This window comes from Manihot esculenta, chromosome 1, assembly GCF_001659605.2.
Source record: "Manihot esculenta cultivar AM560-2 chromosome 1, M.esculenta_v8, whole genome shotgun sequence".
Taxonomy (NCBI): domain Eukaryota; kingdom Viridiplantae; phylum Streptophyta; class Magnoliopsida; order Malpighiales; family Euphorbiaceae; genus Manihot; species Manihot esculenta.
This window is the reverse complement of record NC_035161.2, coordinates 22,665,554-22,682,341: the sequence shown is the minus strand read 5'-3', so window position 1 is coordinate 22,682,341 and position 16,788 is coordinate 22,665,554. Positions and strand designations below refer to the sequence as shown.

At 33.2% G+C, this 16,788-nt stretch overlaps 1 protein-coding gene across 7 annotated transcripts in view; it reads left to right on the top strand.

Annotated features, from left to right (window-relative positions):
- The window catches only part of LOC110626859 (exocyst complex component SEC8), a 39,686-nt gene that overhangs the window by 3,587 nt on the left and 19,311 nt on the right, over positions 1-16,788 (top strand). For all 7 annotated transcript variants that reach the window (XM_043955435.1, XM_043955429.1, XM_021773013.2 and 4 more), the window contains 8 exons: positions 2,100-2,209; positions 2,620-2,787; positions 11,180-11,357; positions 11,478-11,584; positions 12,726-13,033; positions 13,109-13,269; positions 13,442-13,557; positions 13,807-13,877. In XM_043955435.1, the coding sequence (XP_043811370.1) occupies positions 2,100-2,209; positions 2,620-2,787; positions 11,180-11,357; positions 11,478-11,584; positions 12,726-13,033; positions 13,109-13,269; positions 13,442-13,557; positions 13,807-13,877 (1,219 nt within the window). The remainder of the gene's footprint in view (positions 1-2,099; positions 2,210-2,619; positions 2,788-11,179; positions 11,358-11,477; positions 11,585-12,725; positions 13,034-13,108; positions 13,270-13,441; positions 13,558-13,806; positions 13,878-16,788) is intronic.

The window sequence follows — 16,788 nt, the reverse complement described above, 5'->3', positions numbered from 1 at the left end:
TTAAGATATTAGCACCATCAGGTTTTAGTGAAAGCCTTATGAAACATTTTCTAGAAGAAAGAAGAAGATAGCTGGTAGCATAGTTGTCAAATCCAGATTCCAATTGTGAATTGAAAGTTTCATTTCATGAATCAAGAATCAAATCGAATCATAAGATTCACTAAAAATTTTAAAAATCAATTAAAAATAATGTGTTCTAAATAAGTAAAAAATATATCGTAATGACATATTTTGATAAATATAAAATTATCATTTATCTAATTAGAAATATTCTTCACAATAGAATAATATGTATGTATTATATTATATAGTTTTATGTTATAAATTATGAACTTTGAAATTGTAGACAATAATTATCATTATACGAATATTGAAACTCTCATTTAAATATGATCAAATAATTGAATGGTAAAAAAAGATAGCAGATTAGGATATTATTAATATAAATTGTCATAACTTGACAACTATAATTATCTAAGTAAATTAACTAAAAAGAAAAAAGAGAAGAAAGAAGAGGGAGAGGGAAAAGAATGGTTGGTGGAAGAAAAACAGTAAAAGAAAGGTTTTATATACACTTTTTTATGGCAAAAATGAATAAGATTTTAAATTTTGAAAATATAAGATCTAACAAGTTCTTTATAAATATTTAATTGAATCAGGGGAAAACTCCCAATTCATATTGATTCACCTAATTCACTATCAATTTTTGTTGATTTAGTCACAATTCATATACCCTATACCCTATAGATTTGAATTGCTAGAATATAGAATCGAATCGATAATCATAAGATTCGAATCAAGAATCATAAGATTCAGGTGATTTAAGATTCACTCCATAGATTCGAATCGTAAGATTATGACAACAGTGGCTGGTAGAAGTAGCTACTGGTGGTTATTGTTTTGGAGGGAAAATCTATAGTTGACTATAGTCAAGAGTTTGTTAGTTTTTGAAGCTGTTAGTGGCAGTAACTAGAACTCTTGAGTATATTAGAGGAAGGATTGTAATCAGCTATTCATTCAAGAATCATTAATAAAGATCCATTTCTCTTTGAACTCTATTTCTCTTCCCATCTAAGTCTGTTTCTCTCTCTCTCCTGAATCTTTATCTTCCAATTCTTATTCTTAATTCTCCAATAAAAACAGAATGGAAATATGCCGCTCCCAATTTAGGCATGACTCTTTCAACTCTAATCCTTTATATCTTCAATCTATTAAAAACAGGCTTGCTGTGGGCACCATCTGCCTTTTACAGACATTATATACTTCAAATTATTTATGCATTTCCTAAGCCATGCCTTAGTCTCTTTCCCATCAAAAGTCACCAATTTTATCTTAGGAATGAATTTAGGCATACCTGAAGGCTTAACAACAAATCCAGTGCTATTGCAGTCCTTCAAAGATGGAATGCTAGGTCCTTTTGGGCTAGGCAGTATGCCTTTGCCTCCAAGAGTCACAGCCGGATTGCTAGCTGTCATTGCAGGATCTCCTAATCCCTCACTGTTTTCTCCAGCAATTCCCTTGCCTTTATCAGGCATGGAGACCCCAAAAAAAATTTCTCAATTTTTCAAGAATCGCATATCTAGTCTCTGCTGCACTTTGCTTGATTTCCTTTCTTAATTCATCTTTATCCTTCCTTGCAGAAGAGAAAGATTTAGGTGTGAGAGAGAAACAGACTTGGATGAGAAGAGAAATAGAGTTGGAAACCTGATTACAACCTTCCTCTAATATGCTTGAGAATTCTATTAACTGCCACTAACAGCTTTAACAGTGCTAACAAACTATTGACTACTGTCAGCTATTGTTTCCCTCCAAAACAATAACTGTCACTAGCTACTTATTCTACCAGCTATCTTCATCTTTGGTCTAGAATATGTAACACTTTAGAGAACCAATTCTATGCTCATTGAGTTTAATGTTTAATAGCCCTATTGTTTCCTAGACATTGCTGCAGTTTCCTAGAGTTAGGGATCATTAAAACCTCATTCCTTTGATTTTTTTTTTTGAGTTAACCTAGCATCCAAATTCAATGCATTTTTAGGATGAATTTGATTACTTAATTGTACACAGTTCTAGTAATTACTGTAATTTGTTTGCCTCAGGTTGGTGCTCTTCAAGATGTTCGGTCTGAGCTAACGAAGTTGAGAGGAACTCTTTTCTACAAAGTTTTTGAGGATTTGCATGCACACCTTTACAACAATGGAGAGTATAGGTATCTTTTTTCTCTTCTTGTTCTTTAGCTCATAAGTCGTATAAGAATTTTGGTTCAAACTCGTGGTATTCTATGCTACAGAAGTATTGGTTCTATCTACCTGTTTTTTGGTCAGTCTATTATTTTGATATTGGGAGTTGGGATTGCGAGTGTAGGGTGGCCATAACTATTTAAAGTGTTGTGCATCCTCACATTATAGTATATATGATAATGTGATTTATTATCTGGAATGTGGAGTTAACTATTATTGAATTATAAAAGCTTGTGGCATTTTTAATAAATCTTCTTTTGTGTTAACTAGCTTTTGTAGATCTTTTGAATCATGCAAAGGTATATTCATAGATATCTCATTGAAGAATTTATTTTGTGTTTACTCTTATTCTCACCCCCCCCCCCCCCCAAACAAACAGCTCGGTTGCCTCAAGCATGAATGAAAGAGATGATGCCTTGCCAACCACCACTGCTGTTGCATTTACAATGAGTAATTCACAATCTTTATCTCGAAGAACCAGATTAATGAAAGGTGACAATCATGGATTCATGGACGGATCGTATAGGCTCAGTTCTGCTGATGGAGGGTAAGGTTCCTTGATGGAGCGTGAAGCTCACACACACACACACACACTCTTTAACTCAAGTGTTTGAGAGAAAATTCTACTGTATTTTTATTAATCAAATCTCTAAAGCTGAAAATGGATATGTATAGAGATTCTAATCTCCCAAACCTAATTAGGAAGCTTAGATAAACTAAAATACATTATGAATGTCTCAACTAAATTGGAAAACTAAATCCTAATTTAAACATTAAACTTAAATAACTTATTGTAATCTGAAGTAGGAGAATTAAAAATATTTTGCTAAATAAAAGAAAAATAATAAAAAATCTAGTTATAAGTAATGTTTAGGCTTAATAGGAAGCTTGAATGGAGTAGGACTATATTGGAGGCAAATCTGGACTAAAGTAGACAAACCATTGGACAGGGGTCACATGCCCTTGGGCGTGTGTGGTGTGGAAGGCTATTCTCACCCTTGGGGAATGGTACCTGTGATACTTTATTTTCTTGGGAGTCTTTTGGCCCTTTTGCTCCCTTTCCTACTTGAGTTGTTTCTCTTACTTAGGTTCCCAAAAGCACCTCATCGTTCCTTGTATTTTCTTTTGTGCTTTTGACGTTTTACATTCTACCTTTCCATAAATGGAGTATATGTTTGATTTAGAGATATACTGTTGAGGCTAATGTTTAATAGTTGAGAGCTCTCAAGTCTCAACCACTTAGCTGAGGGTGTTGGGTAACTAATGAATATCAAATTAGATATATATTAAAAAAATAATGGGTTAAGTGCATTTTAAACATTTTAGTATACATATGTTTTCATGTAAATAAATATGCATTACCTCATAAAACCCATGAAGATAATAATTAAAATAATAAGGCTGATGATATAAAATAACCTGAACTTTTAGTGCCTTTTTTCTATTGTATCCTATACTTTAAATTTTGTCAATCTAGTTAATAACTTACTGATTTTGTTTTAATTTGTGAACTTTTAATTTTTTGTATATATTGTATAAAAGAATAGTACAAATTTATATACAAGAGTCCTAGCTAAAGAAGGAAAGCGAATCCTTAGATTAAGCCTAAAAAAGGCTATTAAGCCTAAGTTCAAGGCTTCAAGCTCCAATCAACCACACATCCATACATATTTAGTTTCCATGGCACTCCCCTTCACACTAAAAAGGATTGTAAAACCTAATTAAATCCCTAAAATCAAGCCCTAGAATCAAACTATCTTATAAGGAAATGATATACAACATATTTACATTTGATTTCCATAACAATCATAAACCAAGAAACTATATGTTTTTAACAATCTCCATTATCACGATTAAACAAAATGTCAAAAGCAGCTAAGCTTTTTTTGACTCTTGTGACGGCGAGAAGCGATGAGTAGATTTGAGATGCATGGAGCAAGAACTAGACGAGAGTAGACCTGAGCGAGAACTAGATGGATTGACTAGGTTTGAGGGCTTTGAGAATTGAGAAGTATCCATGACATATGCTTGCTGTTAGAACAGAATGTGGCCAGCAACATTCGGTGGGAGGAGAAAATGATGATGATGATGAGGGTGGAGTCTTTGATCGTGGCCTTGGGGGAAAGAAAATTAAAGAGATGACAATAGGTTGGGACCATGGTTTTAAATCGCGGCCGCGGTTGCGGGTAACGGTTGTCTAAAATGGGCGTAACGTAATGGTAACGGTCTAGAGCTAAGCAAATTTTTTAAATCAATTTGCAAACTTCATAAAATGACATGATATTAATAGATTAATTCAGAACAATGTATACAAATATATAATAAACATAAATACATTAAATATATACTATTTAGTTTAAATTAAATACCATATAGAAAATTACCAACCTCACTACCACCAAAAAGAACATCGTGAAGGTTCTTGTTGGTCTTGACTTTGGCTTTCCGAGCTTTGATCATTAAGGTGATGCTGCTGATGTTGATAGTATTATTGTGGATCAAAATTGAATAAGGAACCACCCATAGATATTAGGATCACCATAAGTTGGCGGTTAAGGGTACGATGAAGCTGACTCAGCTCCTAATAAGGGGTAATATGAATATGTAGGAGGATAATTTGTTAGATATGGCACCCCCTCCAAATTGGCCGTGGAACCCATAATTTGACGAAGAAGTATATTCAGTTGATGAGCTACCATCAGGTCACCATACCTAAAATTTGGATTATACGTGCCAAAGCCGTATCTATAATTTGATGAATCAATTGACCCCTCCTCCTCATATGCAACATCCTTACCCCTTGTTTGGGATGTTTCAGCACCACCAGTACCAGAACTATGAGAGCCTTGTGATCTTTGATATGCACATATTGGAGATGGTTCTCTGAAGCAATTCTAATTCCGCTTTGTCTTTGACCAGGTGGATCTTGTGAACTACGACTGCCACCTCCTTCAACTATGATTCCTCCTCCACCTTGATCACCACCATCATCACTATTAGAGCTGGATAAAATAAAAGAATCATCATCACTATCACCATCTTGTTGTCTTTGAGTTTGAGTGGTAGATTTAGACTATGATGGAGCATTTTTAGCAATGCCCGCCTCTTTATCATCCAATGGTTGCCCATCAAGTAATGGAGATTCTCTTTCCTCTAACCAAGAGTTTAACGGATCTTCTTCAAAAATATAATCCAAATTAATTGGATCGTAGCTCTTATCTAACTCTTGTTGGCCTTTTCTTGTCACATTTCTAACTTTCAGCCTCATGTTGTAGTGCACAAAGACAAGTGCATGTAATTTTTGATACTTCAATCTGTTTCTTATCTTTGTGTGAATGAGGGAAAATGTGTTCCAATTTCTCGTGCAGTTTGAAGCCGAAGTTGTTTGGCTCAACACTTTGATAGCAATTTTTCTTAACTTAAGAGCACTTTCTCCATAATTAATCCACCAATCAGCTGCAAAATATTTTTAAATTTTTATTATTTTAATAAACTTAGTTGTATAAAAATGAATGAGCAAAAATAATTTATACGTATTTTATAAACTTAGTAACTGGATTAGCGAACTTAATTGCCTTTTGTACCAAAACTGTTCCAAAACTCTCTATTTTGTCCCGAAAAAGTAGGGCCTACATGTTCCAAATTCTAGTAAGTTAACTTCAAGTTCAAGCTTCAAGCCTTCAACTACACTAACACACAAGTTCAAGAGCAACAGTTCAAGCTTCAAGCCTTCAACTACACTAACAAAGTAACATTTGAGAATTAGCTTGTTACTTATTTGATTTAATGCTTTTACTTGGTTTATTAAATCTCCCTCTAGATGTTGAATCACATTTTTGAAACCCAACATGATCTCATTATCATTTCCACTGTCATGTGGGTCATATTGATATTGAGGATTTAGAAAATACTTTGAATAAAATATGAAAATAGATAATAAGTTACCTCTTAATTTAATAATTTAATTTTCTAAACTATCAAATTATAATACAATGTTCATACTAGCGTCATGGAAGTCATGATGCAATTGAAAATTTCATCTATGATCGATTATTCTCCAATATTCCAAATAGCTTCTGGAATTTTTTTGAATAGCCAACTTTGTTCGCTCCATTGCTTCATATATAAATCCCATTGTTGACTTATCATCCCCATCAACTAATCTTAAAACCTTGAGGAGAGGTTCTTGAACTTTCATTATTTGTTGTGCTCTCTCCCAAAAGTTTCATCCTTTGTTGCCTAAGCCAAGCACAATTTTCTTGGCTTCATGCGCTGGACCACTCATTACTTGTCCATATTTGCTTATTATATATTGCTCTGATTCGAACATATTTCTTAGTCACACCCTATAACGGACAATAGACTCTAAAGCAATGAAGTTTGTGACAAATCTAGTGATGCTAGGTCGAATAATATCTCTATTGTCCGTGAATTTCTTTATATAATTGACCACCCAATTATGATTATAAATAAATTGGGTAATTACCTTGGCTTGGTCAATTATTTTTTTCACACTCCTCTCTTTTCCAAAATCTTCCAAAGTCAAACCAATACAATGCACACTACAAGTAGTCCAATATAGATTAGGAAATTTCTCCATCAATTTCTTTCCTCCTAATTTAATAGCAGCTTCATTGTCCGTTACTACTTAGACAATTTTTTCATGGCCTATTTTTTCCATTGCTTCTTTTATAAATGTTGAAGTAGTATTCTCCATCTTTATGTTCCACATTGGATGCATCAACATACTCCACACTGTGCCTTTGTTTGAATAGATAAGGAAATTTCCCATACTCATGCGTGTTGACCCTCTCCAACCATTACACGTAATAGTAACTCCCCTCTCCTTCCATATCCCATCAAATGAGACTATATTTTTTCATTTCATTGTACTCATTTTTCAGATAAATTTTTTCAATTTCATAAGCACTAGGTAGGGATATCTTAGGCCCGATTTTTGCCACTATTCTTAAAAGTGGCTCTGTCCATAGTGATTAAACAATAATGAAGGGAAGCCTATTATGTATGACAAAATTTTCAAATGCTTTCAATATTTTCTCCTGTCTTCAACCCTTTAAGTTTTTAATTTTGGCTGCTTTTGTTTCGCCCTGCATTTTTCTAGCACAACTTCTGTGGCAGCCAATCGAGATGTCGGTGTAGATACTTCTGCATATCTTTGTGCTTCTGTACCTCTCTCACGTGTAGTAGCAGAACGACCCAACACTTGTCTGCCACTATTACCAGCATCAAATCTAGATCTAGTTCTCCTTCTGAATTCATCTTCTTCTAATTGTCTCATGCTCGCCCGTCTAGCTATATCCATTTTAATCTCCTGCTCCTCCTCCTCCTCATCTTTAATTCTATTTATATTCATAATTTCTTTTTCTAATTCTCTTTCTCTTGTTTCTTTATCTTTATTAGCCAATTGGTATTTTTTCAAGACACCGGCCTTATCCTTCCTAACTTGAAAAGAAATTTTATGACAATCTACAATTTGACCATGTATACTACTCAAGTGCAACTTCAATCTTGTTATTCCACGTATGACTTTTCTTCCATATAAATTGCAAATCATTTCTCCTTTTTTCCCTACAGGTGTTGCAAACTTCCACCCAATATCATCACTTGGTTTACCACCCCTTTAAGTAGATCAGAACCACTTGAACCAGAACCACTTCCACGAGACATTTTATATATTTAATAATTGTTCATAAAAATTAAAAGATGTCAAGTGTCAAATACATGGAAGGGAAATATTTTTTTTTTCATGACTGATATTTTAATTTTAACCTAACTCCATAGTCCATACATTAATTTAATTTTTATTTAACACAAATTATATAGATATGAAATTTTTAATTATCAAATTACAAGTCTTACTCTTAGTCTACAACTATTAATTTAACTCAAACTTCTACAACTATTAATTTAACTTAAAACTAACATTTTAATTCACAAAAATTAAACAAAAAAAAATAAAAATAAAGCAACTAAAAATAATTTAATTTCATAATAATTTTTGAAAAATAGTCTAAACTAACTAAAACCATACAATTTTTATAGATCGGACAAACTAATAGCTCAAAGTATAATTTTAACACAAATCACTTAATTTAATCCATAAAAATTAAAAAATAAAATAAAATAAAACACAACAACTAAAAATAATTTAATGTCATAATAATTTCTGAAAAATAGTCTAAACTAACAAAAATTATACGATCTTTATAGATTGGACAAATTAATAGCTCAAAGTATATTTTTAACTCAAAACTACAAATTTAATCTACAAAAATTTAAAAAAAAAACAAAAAATACAGAAGCTGAAAGTAAATGTACAGAAATATTAACTCACCTTTTAGAAGAAATTAGCTTGAAATGAAGTAGTTAATGGCAGATCTAAGAGAAATCTTTAGGGAAGCTTGAGATATTTGAGAGAAAAGGAAGAGAAAGTTAGAACATTTAGTTTGAAATGAGTTGCTGAACTTGCTGCTTATCGGAGAAGAAGGAAAAAAATGGTCAATGGATAGGTGGCTCCGGCAGAAAAAGTGAAAAAATATGGTAAGATTCAAAGAATTTTGGGTTAAAATAACAGCTGTTATTGTTATATCACTGTCGGGGCCGTTACCATTACGTAACGGTTGTTACAACCCCAACTCAAGGGGGGTTGTTGGGTAACGGCCTAACAGGTAACGACCTAATGGGTAATGGCCCCCTAGGTACTGTTACATAACGGCCATTACGTTACGTAATCGCCGTTATTTAAAACCATGGTTGGGACATGAAGAATATTTTTTTTCCTTTTTTTTTATTCAAAGGAGCGAGTGAAAGTGATGCGCCACACCATGTGCCATATCATAAAGGCAAGGATGACGTGGTCTACATGTGGTCCTCACTATGGCAAGGACCAAGGAGCTAGATGGTCACCCTTTCTTGCATGCATGCAAGATTAGGTCAAGTAGATTGATTGCTGGTTAAAAGCAAGTGGCAATTAGGATTCTTTTTTCATAACTGGTGTCTAGGGTTTGGAAAATATGTGGGCTAGGGTTTTCATTGTGTGTTGTGTGTTATGTGGATAGTTGGAGAACCAGAACCTAGGACAACAAGGAAAGGGTGGCATTCACAAGTCTTCTCATGGAAGAATTCCTAATTCAGCTTGGTTTGAACAAGTCGTCTCTTAGAAGATTCTTGGTAGATTTGTCCAAGATATAAAGACTTTCAAACTCATGACCTTGACCAGTAATCCACTTTGTCATAAGATCCTATAATATATAACAGTTAGGAAAAGATGAGATATAACAATTCAATCTTGAGTGAGTTTACTCACAAAAATTAAATTGAAAAAGAACTTTATAGACTTAACATAGGTGACAAATTTGGATTAACAGTTCTAGAACCAGGAATACAAAAGGTGGACCTATTTGTTAAGTGACATTAGAAGCTGTTGTGTGAGACATGGTTTTAAATCGCAGTAGCGGAAACAGACCTATAACGGCTGTAATGTAACAGTAATGGCCTAGTGCTACACAAATCTTTTAAAAAAATTTGCAAAGTTCATAAATGAAATGATATTGATTAGATTTAATTTAGAACAATATATGCAAATGCATAATAAATATAAATACATAAAATATAAATTATTTAACTTTAAGTTAAACATCATATAGTTCAAAATAAGAAAAACCAATATAATCTTTATAGATCGCGTAAACTAATAGCTCAAAGTACAATTTTAACTCAAAACTAACACTCTAATCCACAAAAAAAATTAAAAAAAAAGAAGAAATAACAACTAAAAACTAAAATAGGTAAAACTTAACTAACTTTTTAGAAGAAATAAGTTTGTAAATAGAGTAGTTTATTATGGATCTAAGCTTATATGAGAAATATGCAAGGGAAGATAGAAATTTGAAAGAGAAAGGGAAGGAAAAATTAAAAAATAAAGCCTTTGAAGTTGCTGAAAAGTGTAGAAACTAATGAAAATAAGAATAGGGGGCAGAAGAGGAAGGATATAAAAGAATTTTAATTACTGGTAACGCCCGTTACCATTACGTAACAGTCGTTAACGGCCGTTATGCCTGCAAATCAGGGGCCATTGTATAATAGTGAGACGGGTAATGGTGGCTGTTATTTAAAACCATGGTTGTGAGATTGAAAAGTAGAAAAAAAGACTTGGATCACCTATCATATTATCTGTAACACAATAATCAATGACCCTCTTAGATGATGTTATGGATATTGGATAGGCTAGATCCATTCTTTAAAGAAGCCTATTAACTATAACAAATTATATTTTATCAACAACAAAAAGATTGCATTGATCTAGTAGTTTCTTGTTACATTTCTATTATTTTATTTTAGTAGTTTTTTATCCAACAATTACTTGTATTAGACTTCTACTTCAACTAGAAGTATTATGATCGTATGAACATCCACTATATAAGGGGTTTGTCTATTCAATAGAGCAAGCATATTAATTAAAACACATTTGAGATTTAAGACTCTCTCATTAATGAGTCTGAGGTGTTAAGAGCTTCCTCTAATGAGCCCCTTTCCTATGATTGTCCTGTGACACTTCTATGACTTGGGACCTTAACAACATATTTCCTTATGTAGGTACCTATTCTTTGACTTGATTTCCTTAACATCTTAATTTGTAAGGCAACTATTAGTATGAGATGATGTAACCAAATCAAATTAAAATAAGAACAATAAAGAAAGAAAGGGTTACTCAGGAGAATGGTGCGTGTGTATGCATCATTGTGTTAAAAATAGTGTTTTATGACTTGTGATCCTCCCATAGTCCCACAGAATTCTTTTCATTTTCTTAGTTACATTACCCCACCAATGTGGAAAATACTTTCCGTTTAATCAATTTTTTATTTGATTATTCGTTTTTTTTTATTTCCCCTTTATTTGTGTTTGTCTTCCTTTCTCAGTTCATCATTTGATGGCCATGATGAGGAAGGTACCTTGGAATCACATGATGAATCAAACCTGAATGGACATTCTGCAACAATGAGGGTAAATGGTGGCGATGGCAATACAAAGGACAGTAAAGTTGTTCCTCATCAAGTACCACATTGGCTTTCAAATTCCACTCCTGATGAATTTGTTGTATGACTGTCGCATTTATTGTTATTATTATTATTATTATTATTATTATCATCATTATTATTATTATTATTTGTTTCTTTTGTTTTCTTATATAAAGTGCTGGCTCATACATGACTCCAGGAAACAATAAAAAAGAGTGATGCTCTACTTCATGTGAAGTATTTGCTGACAATGGTCGAGTGCCTCTGCATGCTAGGCAAAGTTGCAGCTGCTGGTGCGATGATATGGTTGGTTATGTTTCTGATGTTTTAAATTCTATTTGGCTGAGAAAGATCAAATTCATCTGGAAGTGTTGTTGAGCACAATTCTATACTAAAACAAGGATATCCATGGATGTCAAGGTTTAAAATCGTGGTCACAGTACTGGTAACTGTCACAAGTCACTCAAAAACAGCACCATAATGACTTCTTTTAACAGAAATTGACTTGCAGAAAAGAGGGATATTGTTATCATGCAATGTGGTTGTAACTGCTATAAATCATTACATCATTCTTGTCATTAACGGCCGTTACTGAAATCTGTGGTTATTTTTGTTTCTCCTACAAAACAGATTATATAATGAAAAGTAGTCAATTTCTTCAAAATTATATGCAGTGCCAAAGTTCTACATGAAAAGAAGGACATGCTTGTGTCCAAATAGCTTAAAAACTAGTTTGTATGATCTAAATAAATTGAAGTTGACATGTGTAATTGTTATTCAGAAACCCTAAACAAAGCTTTGGAGTTTAGGATTCGGGCTTTTAGATAAGTAGAAGAATTGAGAAGAAAGATTAAGGAAAAGAGCAAGAGGATAAGAGGAATAAGGAAGAGAATAAGAAATCCCAGAGAAGAAGAAGATATTTCGAATTAGTTCAGATGTTTGAGATACCAGATCTGTTGCTTATGCTACTGGCGACTGTTAGTAGTTATTTCCTCCAAATTCCTAAGTCGCCTCAGTTTTCTCCACACTGACTGTTTATACATCCTTCCAATCAGAACTGTTCTTAAGAAAGTCAATAATTTATCCAATTGCAACTCCTCTTTCATCAAGCTTCCTCCTGTACCTCCTCCTTCTACGTGTGACATTTATGTGCATGAATAAAATATTAAACCCATATATTTGTTTGACTTTTATTGAAATTGCGTTCAGAGTTCTGCAATGATGCAAATCTTGTCATTTTTACATCTAAATTAACATGAATATACATCTATTACCATATTTATCTGCTTATATCTGAAGGGTAAACCTCTATTGGTTTGAGTTTTATCTGTATTGCTTATGTAGTTGTGAAATAATGTAACACTCGCCATTTTTAAATCTCTTGCCATATTATCTAAGTAATATTTGAAGAGTGTGCATGAAGTTTTTTCATATTATCTTTTAACAGCCAGAGATTGCGACCCACAGTTCATGACATTATCACTTCCAAGATAAAATCTCATGCGGAACTTGTCAACTCTTCAAAGTCTAGCATTTGTCAGGCTGTCCAAACTGCTGCCACAGGTCTTCATATCATGAAAGGGCAGTTAGAGAGCTACCAGTTGTCAAAACAGAAGCCTCAGAATGGGATATCACTGGCGGTGACATTATTGTCAGTAAGCCCTGTTTCACCAGTAATGGCTCCTGCAGGGAAAGCGCAGGCTGCTGCAAAGGATCTTCTCAGTTCAATCTTGGACACTGTTGTTCAAATATTTGGTAAGATATTAAACTTGGCGTTATGCTTATAAGTTTTGAAAATTGAAGCTTATGTTTTATCCCCTTCATGGTCAGAGAATCATGTTGTTGTTGGAGAGCTTCTAGAATCAAAATCTACCCAGAATGCTGATATGAACACAGCACAGTCCATGATAGATGTAAATTGGAACCCTGATTCTGAAGCATCTCAAGTTGCTGGAGGTTTCAGCATAGGTTCTTCCATGTCAGTTTTGCAGGTAGCTTCTTGTATTTTGATATTTGCTCCATCTGCCAAATATAAGGTTTCAAAACATCAAATTAGTGTGTCTTGACATGCCTTTGGATTAGTGTGTCTGGACACATCTTTGTTTCTTGGAACCCTCTATTCAAGTTTTTGTTGAATGTTTGCCTTGCGCTTTGTGCCAAAAGAGTGAATGCCAACAACTTATATGTGAAATTCTGCGAGCAACTCCTGAAGCTGCATCTGCAGATGCTGCTGTTCAAACTGCTCGACTTGCAAGTAAAGCTCCTTCCAAGGAAAAGAAGTAAGAAGAACTTTTGTTTACTCTGAATTTACAATTACAATTCTACTACTACTACTACTACTATATTTTTTCCCCTTTTCTTTATCCATGTATCTGTTTTTATTTTCAATTTTTGTGGTAGTTTTAAATAAAGGAGAAGCTTTTCTTTGAAAAAAGAAACAGAAGTCAAACATAGCTACAAGATAAAAAAGGACGGCATTCTTAAGTGAAATTATATAATGATTCTGTGAAAATTCTGGTTGGTTACAGGGATGGTTCAGAAGATGGCCTTACATTTGCTTTTCGGTTCACAGATGCTAGTATATCTATTCCTAACCAAGGTATGCTCAATTTGGTAGTATTTCACCTTCCATCATTTTGGACCTTTTTAGATTTATATAGAAATTTTGCATGCATTTTTCTGAATTCATTTATGTGGTATTTTACGATTAGTTGTTAGTTGAATGACATGAATATTCATCCCTCTTTCTTCTTCTTCTTTCATTTCTTTCTGTTTTTTTTCCTTTTTCTTTTCAAAATAGTTGTCCTATTTTATCCAAAGTGATTCATTTGTTTGGCAACTGGGATTTGATAAAACTGATACATTAAGCATAAGATACTGGCCCTTCTCAAATGTAAAGCCAAGTCTGAAAGAGACGGGCTGTACTAGTTTGAGGGCTTTTGCAATTCAGCAAAGGGTACGAAAATATTAAGATCACCCTAGTGGAGAACCATCGCTAATTATTGATAGTGTTACAGCAAATCACTGATAAAAATTGACTGATAGAATCCATTTAATTTTGAGTTATGTGCATATTAGTGTGCTTTATTTTTGCTAGTGTATTTATGAATCTGGTTTGCAGCATTAATCTTTTGAATTGATGAAATTGTTAGTGCACTGTTGTAAAAAAAGAAGTTAAACATTATTTCAAAGAGAGAAATCTGCAGTATCGAGCCGTGTGGTTTTAAATAAATGTGTAATGGCCGTTATTTATAGGTTCTTGGCTTCCCGATACTGTTACATCTGTTACTTAAAGGCAAAGGAAATTTGTTTCTATAACTATCGTTACGCCTATTACATAACAACAACTGCACTCACCTTTTTCTTAAGCTATATGGAAATTTTTTTTTTCTAATTTGGGAAGTTTTAAGTAGATGTGTCTTATTTTCACTCTCAAATATCTATAAAAGTTAAATATCTATCTAACGTTTCTTCTCTCTTGAGCTAAGGCCATCAACTGTCTTTCTAGTTCTACACATCTATATCTAACAAAAGTTAAGTTATTTATCTTTTCTTTTGGTGTTTTTAACTTATTTATTGAAGAAAATTATGTTTGATGCCAGATTTTTTGTTTTAATTAATTTTATAGTATGAATAATTATTCTTTTCCATCTAAAATGTTATTTTAGCTTTAAATTGATATTGCTAATGATGTATAATAATGATGGAGCTAATGCCTTTTATTTGATATATTTATGCTCATTATTTGGTTATGTATCTTAGTTGTGCTAACATCTTTAAATCTCTTCATTCATAAACTTTGCAAAGTTTTTTTGAAAAATTTGCGCAGTTTTAGGCTGTTACTAATATGTTATAGCTGATATAGGCCTGTTTCTGTTGTGACCATGATTGTAACTGCAAGTAGCCATGACTGCGATTTAAACTGTCAATCAGGTTCCTATCAGTGTGCTGCACTGAGTATTATAATTAGGAGTGAAGGAAGGAAATGTAAGCATTAGTGTTTAGAGCAGTAGTTATTTTGTCAATCACTATGAGAAAACAACATTGAAGAAAAAGTAAATTTTTTAGCTGGACAGTAAATTATCTTAATTGCAAATAAATGACCTAGTGGTGGCGAAGTATACTTCTTCAACCCATCTTGTCATTCTGTGTGTGATAGCACCTGTGAAATATATGCACCATGGTTTTAAATCACCGCAGCCGCATTTGCAGTCGCGGGTAATAGAAACAGGCCTATAACTGCCATAACGTAACAATAACGGCTTGGCGCTATGCAAATTTTTCAAAAAAAATTACAAAGTTCATAAATGAAATGATATTGATTAGATTTAATTCAGAACAATATATACAAATGCATAATAAACATAAATACATAAAATATAGATTATTTAACTTAAGTTAAACATCATATAGTTTAAAATAAGAAAAACCAACATAATCTTTGTAAATCGAGTAAACTAATAGCTCAAAGTATAATTTTAACTCAAAACTAACATCCACAAAAAATAAAAAAAAAAGGAAAAAAACAACTAAAAACTAAAATACATAAAATTTAACTAACTTTTTAGAAGAAATAAGTTTGGAAATAGAATAGTTTATGATGGATCTAAACTTACATGAGAAATATATAGGAAGATTGAAATTTGAAAGAGAAAAGGAAGATTGAAATTTGAAAGAGAAAGGGAAGAGAAAACTTAAAAAATATAGCCTTTGAAGTTGTTGAAAGGTGTAGAAACTAATGAAAATGAGAATAGAAGGTAGAAGAGAAAGGATATAAAAGAATTTTAATTACCAGTAACGGCCATTACCGTTACGTAACCGCTGTAACGGTCGTTAACCCCTGCAAATCAGGGGGGCTATTGTATAACGGGTAAAGGGTATCGGCCCCCTAAAACCTGTTATATAAGGGCCGTTATTTAAAACCATGATATGCACAGCCTGACAAGATAAGGACCCGTATCCCATCTCAGGTAATCCATGCCAATAAACCTTAGTGCCTCAAATGCAGAATCCCACTCCTCAACTACAGACCTGAAGGCATTGGTCTGCTTCTCTCCCATTAGAAAGGCCTATGTTGTGAGAGCCAGCAGCATCGTTGGAAAATGCAAGAGCAAATGCGATTGTGAATCTTCAGTACAGAAAGAAATTTTTATCGAGAATGAAAGGAAGAGATACCAGCATGAAAGTTAAGGTATCTCTGTACCCCATATAAAGAACAAGAAGTACCACAGGAGAACAATACCAAAAAGCCAATCATATTCTGATAAATGGACAAGGACCCTCATCTGAGGGCTTCTGAAGCACAACCCAAGCATAATCCATGAAAAACACTTCTATCTCATGACAAATTGAAGGACAAAATCTGTTTCTGAAATTTGTACAGTTCATTCCATCCAATATTCCACAGAAATGTGAAAAAGTAAAATTCCATTCCAAGAACTTAGCATCTTTTGCACTCTCAGTCTCTCCATTATAATAGACCAAAGAAGTCCCTAAAAAATCGGACATAA